We start from the raw sequence: 12685 nt of genomic DNA, 5'->3' as shown, positions 1-12685 counted from the left end.
TAAGGGAACTCCTATTAATCTGAGATGAACAGCAGATTCCAAAGTGAACAGAGTTGTCATTTGATAACTTACTTGTATAATATGGGAAAGGATTACCACACTAATGTGAAAACATCTCATAAACTTCCTTTACAACTGCACAACCTTTTGAATATTTGTATGTTGACCAACTGCAATTATGCCAATGGCATCCTACCTACATCTCTTCCTCATATATTACATGACTGTTCTTTCTCTCATTCATATATGTCCCCTAATGATTTGATCATTGCATCAAAGTGCACTAGGGAATTCATCGTGTTTCAATTCCCAATGGACAACATCCATATACTAGATCAAGCAGACTTTTTGTAAGAAGAGCAGTGCGGTTGAGAGAGCAGAAGAGGGAGTTTTGAAGTGGTTTGGGCACATGGAGAGGATGAGTGAGGAAAGATTGACCAAGAGGATATATATGTCAGAGGTGGAGGGAACAAGGAGAAGAGGGAGACCAAATTGGAGGTGGAAAGATGGAGTGAAAAAGATTTTGTGTGATCGGGGCCTGAACATGCAGGAGGGTGAAAGGAGGGCAAGGAATAGAGTGAATTGGAGCGATGTGGTATACCGGGGTTGACGTGCTGCCAGTGGATTGAATCAAGGCATGTGAAGCGTCTGGGGTAAGCCATGGAAAGCTGTGTAGGTATGTATATTTGCGTGTGTGGACGTATGTATATACATGTGTATGGGGGGGGGGTTGGGCCATTTCTTTCGTCTGTTTCCTTGCGCTACCTCGCAAACGCGGGAGACAGCGACAAAGTATAATAAATAAATAAATATATATATATCCCTGGGATAGGGGAGAAAGAATACTTTGCCATTTCCTCTCTTCCTACACGTACACATGCCTTACATCCTCGATAAAAACTTTTCACCCCTTTGCCATTGTACAAAGGCAAAGGGGATAAGAGTGAGTGCTCAAATTACAGAGGTATAAGTTTGTTGAGTATTCCTGGTAAATTATATGGGAGAGTATTGATTGAGAGGGTGAAGGCATGTACAGAGCATCAGATTGGGGAAGAGCAGTGTGGTTTCAGAAGTGGTAGAGGATGTGTGGATCAGGTGTTTGCTTTGAAGAATGTATGTGAGAAATACTTAGAAAAGCAAATGGATTTGTATGTAGCATTTATGGATCTGGAGAAGGCATATGATAGAGTTGATAGAGATGCTCTGTGGAAGGTATTAAGAATATATGGTGTGGGAGGAAAGTTGTTAGAAGCAGTGAAAAGTTTTTATCGAGGATGTAAGGCATGTGTACGTGTAGGAAGAGAGGAAAGTGATTGGTTCTCAGTGAATGTAGGTTTGCGGCAGGGGTGTGTGATGTCTCCATGGTTGTTTAATTTGTTTATGGATGGGGTTGTTAGGGAGGTAAATGCAAGAGTTTTGGAAAGAGGGGCAAGTATGAAGTCTGTTGGGGATGAGAGAGCTTGGGAAGTGAGTCAGTTGTTGTTCGCTGATGATACAGCGCTGGTGGCTGATTCATGTGAGAAACTGCAGAAGCTGGGGACTGAGTTTGGAAAAGTGTGTGGAAGAAGAAAGTTAAGAGTAAATGTGAATACGAGCAAGGTTATTAGGTACAGTAGGGTGGAGGGTCAAGTCAATTGGGAGGTGAGTTTGAATGGAGAAAAACTGGAGGAAGTGAAGTGTTTTAGATAGCTGGGAGTGGATCTGGCAGCGGATGGAACCATGGAAGCGGAAGTGGATCATAGAGTGGGGGAGGGGGCGAAAATCCTGGGGGCCTTGAAGAATGTGTGGAAGTCGAGAACATTATCTCGGAAAGCAAAAATGGGTATGTTTGAAGGAATAGTGGTTCCAACAATATATATATATATATATATATATATATATATATATATTATCTATTTATTTGCTGTGTCGCTGTCTCTCGTGTTAGCGAGGTCGCACAAGGAAACAGACGAAAGAATGGCCTAAAGTGCGCGAGGTAGCGCTAGGAAAAAACAAAGGCCACATTCGTTCACACTCAGTCTCTAGCTGTCATGTAATAATGCACTGAAACCACAGCTCCCTTTCCACATCCAGGCCCCACAGAACTTTCCATGGTTTACCCCAAGGAACACAATTTTGCACGCGATCAAGATATTCCTATGAGTCCACGGGGAAAATGAAACACGATAAGTTCCCAAGTACACTTTCGTGTAATAATCACATCATCAGGGGAGACACAGGAGAGAAATGTAAGTCAGTTGATATACATCGAAGAGACAAAGCTAGGACGCCATTTGGTAAACATGCAATTTATTATACTTTGTCGCTGTCTCCTGAGTTAGCGAGATAGTGCAAGGAAATGGACGAAAGAATGGCCCAGCCCACCCACATACACATGCATATACACACACGTCCACACGTACATATACATACCTATACATTTCAATGTATACATACATATACATAAACAGACATATACATTTATATACATTTACATATTCATACTTGCTGCCCTCAGCCATTCCCATTGCCATCCTGCCATACATGAAATAGCATACCCCCTCCAGCAAGGTAGCATTAGGAACAAAGAAAAGAAACATTCATTCACACTCAGTCTCTAGCTGTCATGTGTAATGCACTGAAACCACAGCTCCCTTTCCACATCTAGGCCTCACAGACCTTTCCATGGTCTACCCCAGACGCTTCACAAGTCCTGGTTCAGTCCATTGACAGCATGTCGACCCCAGTATACCAGATCGTTCCAATTCACTCTGTTCCTTGTATGCCTTTCACTCTCCTGTATGTTTAGGCACCGATCGCTTAAAATCTTTTTCACTCCATCCTTCCACCTCCAATTTGGTCTCCCACTTCTCCACCTTCCCTCCACCTCTGACACATATATCCTCTTTGTCAATCTTTCCTTACTCATTGTCTCCATGTGACCAAACCATTTCAATACACCCTCTTCTGCTCTCTCAACCACACTCTTTTCATTACCACACATCTCTCTTACCATTTCATTACTTACTCAATCAAACCACCTTACACCACATATTGTCCTCAAACACTTCATTTCCAACACATCCAACCTCCTCGGCACAACCTTATCTATAGCCCATGCCTCACAGCCATATAACATTGTTGGAACCCCTATTCCTTCAAACATACGCATTTTTGCTCTCCGAGATAATGTTCTCACCTTTCACACATTCTTCAATGCTCCCAGAACCTTTACCCCCTCCCTCACCCTATGACTCACTTCCACTTCCATAGTTCCATCCATTGCTAAGTCCATGTCTAAATATCTAAAACACTTCACTTCCTCCAGTTTTTCACTATTCAAACTTACCTCCCAGCTAACTTGTCCATCAAGCCTACTGAATCTTACAACCTTGCTCTTATTCACATTTACTCTCAACTTTCTTCTTTCACACTTTACCAACCTCAGTCACCAACTTCTGCAGTTTCTCACCCGAGTCAGCCATCAGCGCTGTATCATCAGTGAACAACAACTGAGTCCCTTCCCAAGCTCTCTCATTCACAACAGACTGCATACTTGCCCCTCTCTCCAAAATTCTTGCAATCACCTCCCTAACCACCTCATTCATAAACAAATTATATTCACATCTTTATTCATTTATTATACTTACCCACTATCTCCTGCGTTAGCAAGGCAGTGCAAGGAAACAGATGAGGAATGGCTCAACCCATCCACATACACATGCATATACATAAATGCCCACACACGCGCATATACATACATATACATTTCAACGTATACATACATATACATACGCAAACATATACATATACACACATATACATATCCATATTTGCAGCCTTCATCCATTCCCATCACCAATCCGCCACACACAAAACAGCATCCCCACCCCTCCAACGAGGCAGTGCCAGGAACAGACAAAAAAAAAGCCACATTCGTTCACACTCAGTTTCTAGTTGTCATGTGTAATGCACCAAAACCATGGCTTCCTTTCCACATCCAGGCCCCACACAACTTTCCATGGTTTACCCCAGATGTTTTACATGCCCTGGTTCAATCCAATGACAGCACGTCAACCCCAGTATACCACATCATTCTAATTCACTCTATTCCTTGAACGCCTTTCACCCTCCTGTATGTTCAGGCCCCAGTTGCTCAAAATCTTTTTCACTCCATCCTTCCACCTCCAATTAGGTCTCCTGCTTCTCCTTGTTCCCTCCACCTCTGATACATATATCCTCTTTGTCAATCCTTCCTCACTCATTTTCTCCATATGTCCAAGCCATTTCAACACATCCTCTTCTGCTCTCTCACCCACACTCTTTTCATTACCACATATCCCTCTTACCCTTTCATTACTTACTCAATCAAACTACCTCACACCATATACTGTCCTCAAACATTTCATTTCCAACACATACATTACCACTAGGAATACGGGAGAAAGAATATTGCCCATGTATTCCCTGAATGCCAGAAAGGGCAACTAAGAGGGGCAGGAGTGGATGGCTGAAAAGCCTCCCTTTCTATATTCCTTTCTAAATGAATGAACAGAGCAAGGAACCAAGTGGTCTTGACACTACCTCGTTCACACACGAAATGTAAGAGTCTTGGAGACGGGCGAGTATGCAGTCTGTTGGGGATGAGAGGGACAGGGAAGTGAGTCAGTTGTGTTTGCAAATGATACAGTGCTGATGGCTGATTTGAGAGAGAAACTGCAGAAGTTGGTGACTGAGTTTGGAAGAGTGTGTGAAAGGAGAAAGTCGAGATTAAATGTGAATAAGAGCAGGGTTATTAGGTTCAGCAGGGTTGAGGGACAAGTTAGTTGGGATGTAAGATGCAAGTCTGAATGGAGAAAAATTGGAGGAAGTGAAATGTTTTAGATGGTATACATTATATCTAATATATACGTGCTTTAATTTGTACTGTATCTAACGCACGTGTAGCCGTGAAGAACATAGATAAATCTATCCTACTGAAATTCATTAAATTCTTACCTCTTCAGGTTCACTTGAAAGCTTGAAAGACCGATGTATGAGGCCAGCAGAATTATCTATTTCCCGCCACTGAGCAATACGACTACCCGATGGTGTTTCTATCCATATTAATGAGTACTGGTAAAAGAAAAAAGTATGAATATATATATATATATATATATATATATATATATATATATATATATATATATATATATATATATATATATTTCATACTACAAACTTTATTAACTTGAACAAATCAAAGTCATGTCAGTTTTAAGTATGGAGGATATTAAAGGCATTCAAAACAGATATACTGGTAGATGTGAATACTAATCACATAGCTTAGCCACAATATAAAAATTAACATACATCTAAGCGTACCTTATTTGTGGAAATCTTTAGGAATGGCCCTGTCAGTGTTACGATTCTGAACTTAACATCTTGACCAGGCTTATACAGAAACTTGTCAGTCTGAATGAAGGTCTTTGTAACACTATTTGCAAGTGAAATCCTTTTCCTGTGATAGATATGCTCTCCTCCTAAAGATCCATTTATTTCCAACTTCCCTTCAAACTGCCTTACAACAGGAACAAACACCTCATCACAAAGTGAAGTTTTACCTGTAAATAAGAAAAATCATTCATCCTCCTTAAATCATTGCACCTTATAGATAATTCACCCTCTTTCTACTGCCTTTAGTCCTTTGGATGCAGAGTTCACATTGTTGCAATTTTTGCACAGTTACCTTTGGTATGACATTCACATTATGGTCACAACCATCAAAAAATGTCTTCCTCCAACTATCTATCTATTTCCCTTAATCTTGTTGAGGCAACCCAATAACAATACATGCTGCCTTATGGTAAAGCTTAGAGTAAACAAATGCATAAACACAGCTGTACATAAACAATGAAGCTATAAGCAGATGAATTTAGGATATTTTGGGGGGTTCAAAATCAGTATTACATCAAAGTGGGATATCTACAGTACTGTAAAAAGCAACACACATGGTTGTAACTCAAAATTTCAACTTGCCTGGAGGGATATGGATGACCCTATTAGGCACAAGATATACCTCCTCATTACTAGACTTTACAGCAACTGTGATTGAGTTGTCATCAGAAGTCGATTCAAAAGCAAAGACACAGACTTGAACCCTTTCACCAGATGTCCATTTGCGAGGTGTCGTGATAATGTAGTTTCTGCATAAAGGGAAAATTTTGTTGAAAAAAATCTTTACATCTATATCACATGCACTTTCAAAATGGAAATGTCCAGATTATACAATAATCATATCTGTTTCCTTGCGCTACCTCGCAAACGCGGGAGACAGCGGCAAAAAAAAAAAAAAGAAAAAAAAGAATATATATCAATCAGCACTATTCTATAAATGTTTCTAAAGTGCTCTTCTTAGATTTCAAGATGATATATCAAATACTAGAAATATCTCATGAAATTCAACAAAGTGGGATTTATTCAGTTGTTTCTGAGGTATTCAAAAATAACTTTTCTATATTAATACTTCCTTGTAGATAAATCTACATTGGAGACCAATTCATGAATAAGAAATGAGCAAAAAATAGGTTTTGAGGAACAGAAAGCTTTTTCCCTGTTAAGCAGTGCCCTGCAAACATTGAGATATTCCTCAGAAATATTACCAAACTGGTGATGAGGCCCTGCTTACACAAGCTTTCTCACTTCAACTTGCTGAAGCCTCTGTTTGCCTCCATGATTTGTGAGCCATGACTGTCCCCATGGCTCACATCCACTTCCTTTCTGCTCTCCAAAGCCATAGCACTCACTTTTCATGGATCACAGCACCAACCCAAGGTGGCCACCTAAATCCATAGGCAAAGATTTTTTCCAAAAAGAGGTCAAGAATAGGAGAGATAAGGTTTTCTCATTCTTCAAAACCTATTTTTCCTTCCTGTGCTGTCATGAGATTCTTCATAAGATATCTTGCTTCAGTAAGATCCTTGTGGTACGCAAGGAGCTCCTGTAATGTATACCGAGGGACTTCCTCACAGGGTAATGGATCTGTGACCAGAGCCACCCATAGGATGGTAGAACCAGAGTGAAAAGTTTCTTCTGCTGGACAGCCCTAAGTGGGCTTGAACAACTTTATGTTAGGTTCCTGTCTATGCTCTCTACGTCAGTATCCACATTCCCTTGCACATTTAGACAACCTTTTGCATCTTTAGGTGTCAAGTGTATCATCTTTTCGATCTTAGCATGCAAAGCACAAGGGAGCATGACTATCCTATCTCCTTTGAATATCAAACCATTTTGCATTAAGAAATTATCTCAAACAAAAATAAAGCAGTATCTGGTTAGGAACATTATTTTTGGTTTTAGGCCATGCAGAGATTATGGTTTCCAACAGCAAATTCATTGTATCATCATTTGCTGTTGTTCTTTTTATCTTTTCCAAATGCTTTGGTTTGATGGCTACGAAACATACATGTTCATATTTTTTAGCACTTGTCCTCCTCCATAGATCATTGTAAGATGCTTGAGAACTGGCAGATTCCATGCGTAGTGCCACTGTATAACGGCAAGAGGGACAAAATGAGAGTCTCAAACTACATAGGTAGTGATGTTAAGTGTACCTGATAAGGTGTAGGGAGAGTGGTGATTCATAGGGTGTGCAATGTGCACAGCGTCAAACTGGGGAGGAATAATGTGATTTTAGGGGTAGCAGATGATGTTAGATCAGGTATTTGCTTTAAAGAATGTGTGTGAGTAATATTCAGGGAAAAAGAAGGATTTCTATGTGAATTTATGGATCTGCAGCAGGCATGTGATAAGGTTTCAATAAAGATGCCTTGCAGAAGGTCTTACATATATATAATGTTGGAGGAAAGCTACTAGAATCAGTGAGAAGCTTTTATCAAGAGTGTAAGGCAAGTGTACAAGTAGGTAGAGACAGAGTCTCTGACAGGAATCTTATCAGGGGGCACAAAGTTTCTTCTGGATCCCCCTCCCTTCTCCACTAGTCAGCCTGTTTTTATCCACTAAGGTTTTATGCAATGAGATGTAAGGCCAAAAAGGGTATGTTAGATGAGAGAGGGATGGAATGGAGAGCTCTGTTGATTTTTGCATTTGAGGCCTTATGCTGCCATACTCCCTTTCCCTCCATGATAAATATAAATACACATCTATCATATATATCTAATATACTTGATTGCCGTTTCCTGCGTCAGCAAGGAAGCACGAGGAAACAGATGAAGAGAGACCCATCCACTCATATACACACAAATATACTTCCACTCCCATACACATACATATACATATCAACATATACATATATACATACATGTACATGCAAAGACATATACATATATACACATGTAAATATTCATACTCACTTGCCTTCATCCATTCCCAACTCAACCCTGCCCCACAGGAAACAGCATCACCACCCACTGCATTAGCAAGGTAGCACCAGGAAAACAGACAAAAGGCCACACCTGTTCACACTCAGCTGTCATGTGTAATGTACCAAAACCACAACTCCCTAACCATGTCCATAGCCCCACAGATCTTTCCATGGTTTACCCCAGACGCTTCACATGCCCTGGTTCAAGCCATTGACAGCACGTCGACCCCGGTATACCACATCATTCCAATTCACTCTATTCCTTGCACACCTTTCACCCTCCTGCATGTTCAGGCTCCGATCACTCAAAATCTTTTTCACTCCATCTTTCCACCTCCAATTTGGTTTCCCACTTCTCCTCATTCCCTCCACCTCTGACACATATATCCTCTTGGTCAATCTTTCCTCACTCATTCTCTCCATGTGACCAAACCATTTCAAAACACCATCTTCTGCTCTCTCAACCACACTCTTTTTATTACCACACAACTCTCTTACCCTATCATTACTTACTCGATCAAACCACCTCACACCACATATTGTCCTCAAACATCTCATTTCCAGCACATCCACCCTCCTCCGCACAACTCTATCTATAGCCCACACCTCGCAACCATATAACAATGTTGGAACCACTATTCCTTCAAACATATCCATTTTTGCTTTCTGAGATAATGTTCTCGACTTTCACACATTCTTCAATGCTTCCAGAACTTTCACCCCCCCCCAACCTATGATTCACTTCCGCTTCCATGGTTCCATCCACTGCCAAATCCACTCCCAGATATCTAAAACACTTCACATCCTCCAGTTTTTCTCCATTCAAACTTACCTCCCAATTGACTTGACCCTCAACCCTACTGTACCTAATAACCTTCCTCTTATTCACATTTACTCTCAGCTTCCTTCTTTCACACAATTTACCAAACTCAGTCACCAGCTTCTGCAGTTTCTCCCCCGAATCAGCCACCAGCGCTGTATCATCAGCAAACAACAACTGACTCACTCCCAAGCTCTCTCATCCACAACAGACTGCATACTTGCCCCTCTTTCCAAAACTCTTGCATTCACCTCCCTAACAACCCCATCCATAAACAAATTAAACAACCATGGAGACATCACACACCCCTGCCGCAAACCAACATTCATTGAGAACCAATCACTTTCCTCTCTTCCTACACGTACACATGCCTTACATCCTTGATAAAAACTTTTCACTGCTTCTAACAACTTCCCTCCAACACCTTATATTCTTCATACCTTCCACAGAGCATCTCTGTCAACTCTTATCATATGCCTTCACCATACCCATAAATGCTACATACAAATCCATTTGCTTTTCTAAGTATTTCTCACATACATTCTTCAAAGCAAACACCTGATCCACACATCCTCTACCACTTCTGAAACCACACTGCTCTTCCCCAATCTGATGCTCTGTACATGTCTTCACCCTCTCAATCAATACCCTCCCATATAATTTCCCAGGAATACTCAACAAACTTATACCTCTGTAATTTGAGCACTCACTTTTATCCCCTTTGCCTTTGTACAATGGCACTATGCAAGCATTCCGCCAATCCTCAGGCATCTCACCATGAGTCATACATAGTCATATATATATCCTTGGGAATAGAGGAGAAAGAACACTTTCCACGTATTCCCTGCATGTCGCAAAGGGTGACTACTCAGGGAGGGAGTGGGGACCTAGAAATCCTCCCCTCTCGCTTTTAATTTTCCAAAAGAAGGAACAGAGAAGGGGAATAAATGAGGATATTCCCTCAAAGGCTCAGTCCTCTGCACTTAACGCTACCTCGCTAACGCGGGAAATGGTGAATAGTATAAAAAGAATATATATATATATATATATATATATATATATATATATATATATATATATATATATATATATATATATTTATTCATCTATTTGCTTTGTCGCTGTCTCCCGCATCAGCGAGGTAGCGCAAGGAAACAGACAAAAGAATGGCCCAACCCACCCACATACACATGTATATACACACACGTCCACACACGCAAATATACATACCTATACATCTCAACATATATATATATATATATATATATATATATATATATATATATATATATATATATATATATATATATATATATATATACACAGACATATACATATATACACATGTACATAATTCATACTGTCTGCCTTTATTTATTCCCATCGCCACCTGACCGCACATGTAATAACAACCCCCTCCCCCTCATGTGTGTGAGGTAGCATTAGGAAAAAACAACATAAGGCCCCATTCGTTCACTCTCAGTCTCTAGCTGTCATGTAATAATGCACCTGAACCACAGCTCCCTTTCCACATCCAGGCCCCACAGAACTTTCCATGGTTTACCCCAGACGCTTCACATGCCCTGGTTCAAGCCATTGACAGCACATCAGCCCCAGTATAACACATCGTTCCAATTCACTCTATTCCTTGCGTGCCTTTCACCTTCTTGCATGTTCAGGCCCCGATCACTCAAAATCTTTTTCACTCCATCTTTCCAACTCCAATTTGGTCTCCAACTTCTCCTCGTTCCCTCCACCTCCGACACATATATCCTCTTGGTCAATCTTTCCTCACTCATTCTCTCCATGTGCCCAAAGGATTTCAAAACATCCTCTTCTGCTCTCTCAACCCGCTCTTTTAATTTTCACACATCTCTCTTACCCTTACATTACTTACTCGATCAAACCACCTCACACCACATATTGTCCTCAAACATCTCATTTCCAGCACATCCACCCTCCTGCACACAACTCTATCCATAGCCCACGCCTCGTAACCATACAACATTGTTGGAACCACTATTCCTTCAAACATAGCCATTTTTGCTATATATATATATATATTTATATATATATATATATATATTATCCCTGGGGATAGGGGATTAAGAATACTTCCCACGTATTCCCTGCGTGTCGTAGAAGGCGACTAAAAGGGGAGGGAGCGGGGGGCTGGAAATCCTCCCCTCTCGTTCTTTTTTTCAAATTTTCCAAAAGAAGGAACAGAGGGGGCCAGTTGAGGATATTCCAAAAAAGGCCCAGTCCTCTATTCTTAGCGCTACCTCGCTAACGCGGGAAATGGCGAATAGTTTAAAAGAAAAAAGAAAGAAAGAATATATATATATATATATATATATATATATATATATATATATATATATATATATATATATATATATATATTTTTTTTTTCATTATACTTTGTCGCTGTCTCCCGCGTTTGCGAGGTAGCGCAAGGAAACAGACGAAAGAAATGGCCCAACCCCCCCCCATACACATGTATATACATACGTCCACACACGCAAATATACATACCTACACAGCTTTCCATGGTTTACCCCAGACCCTTCACATGCCTTGCTTCAATCCACTGACAGCACGTCAACCCCGGTATACCACATCGCTCCAATTCACTCTATTCCTTGCCCTCCTTTCACCCTCCTGCATGTTCAGGCCCCGATCACACAAAATCTTTTTCACTTCATCTTTCCACCTCCAATTTGGTCTCCCTCTTCTCCTTGTTCCCTCCACCTCCGACACATATATCCTCTTGGTCAATCTTTCCTCACTCATCCTCTCCATGTGCCCAAACCACTTCAAAACACCCTCTTCTGCTCTCTCAACCACGCTCTTTTTATTTCCACACATCTCTCTTACCCTTACGTTACTCACTCGATCAAACCACCTCACACCACACATTGTCCTCAAACATCTCATTTCCAGCACATCCATCCTCCTGCGCACAACTCTATCCATAGCCCACGCCTCGCAACCATACAACATTGTTGGAACCACTATTCCTTCAAACATACCCATTTTTGCTTTCCGAGATAATGTTCTCGACTTCCACACATTCTTCAAGGCCCCCAGGATTTTCGCCCCCTCCCCCACTCTATGATCCACTTCCGCTTCCATGGTTCCATCCGCTGCCAGATCCACTCCCAGATATCTAAAACACTTCACTTCCTCCAGTTTTTCTCCATTCAAACTCACCTCCCAATTGACTTGACCCTCAACCCTACTGTACCTAATAACCTTGCTCTTATTCACATTTACTCTTAACTTTCTTCTTCCACACACTTTTCCAAACTCAGTCACCAGCTTCTGCAGTTTCTCACATGAATCAGCCACCAGCGCTGTATCATCAGCGAACAACAACTGACTCACTTCCCAAGCTCTCTCATCCCCAACAGACTTCATACTTGCCCCTCTTTCCAAAACTCTTGCATTTACCTCCCTAACAACCCCATCCATAAACAAATTAAACAACCATGGAGACATCACACACCCCTGCCGCAAACCTA

General features: G+C 41.0%; 1 protein-coding gene across 1 annotated transcript in view; it reads right to left on the bottom strand.

Annotated features, from left to right (window-relative positions):
* LOC139752129 (alpha-2-macroglobulin-like) overlaps positions 1-12685 on the bottom strand; it is a 196432-nt gene that overhangs the window by 170344 nt on the left and 13403 nt on the right. Inside the window, exons 2-4 of the mRNA XM_071668047.1 lie at positions 5998-6164; positions 5344-5582; positions 4978-5094 (exon numbers count right to left, since the gene is read on the bottom strand). Of these exons, the coding sequence (XP_071524148.1) occupies positions 4978-5094; positions 5344-5582; positions 5998-6164 (523 nt within the window). The remainder of the gene's footprint in view (positions 1-4977; positions 5095-5343; positions 5583-5997; positions 6165-12685) is intronic.

Source organism: Panulirus ornatus, chromosome 12 (genome assembly GCF_036320965.1).
Source record: "Panulirus ornatus isolate Po-2019 chromosome 12, ASM3632096v1, whole genome shotgun sequence".
In the NCBI taxonomy this organism is placed as follows: Eukaryota; Metazoa; Arthropoda; class Malacostraca; order Decapoda; family Palinuridae; genus Panulirus; species Panulirus ornatus.
This window is presented reverse-complemented; position numbering and strand designations above follow the sequence as displayed.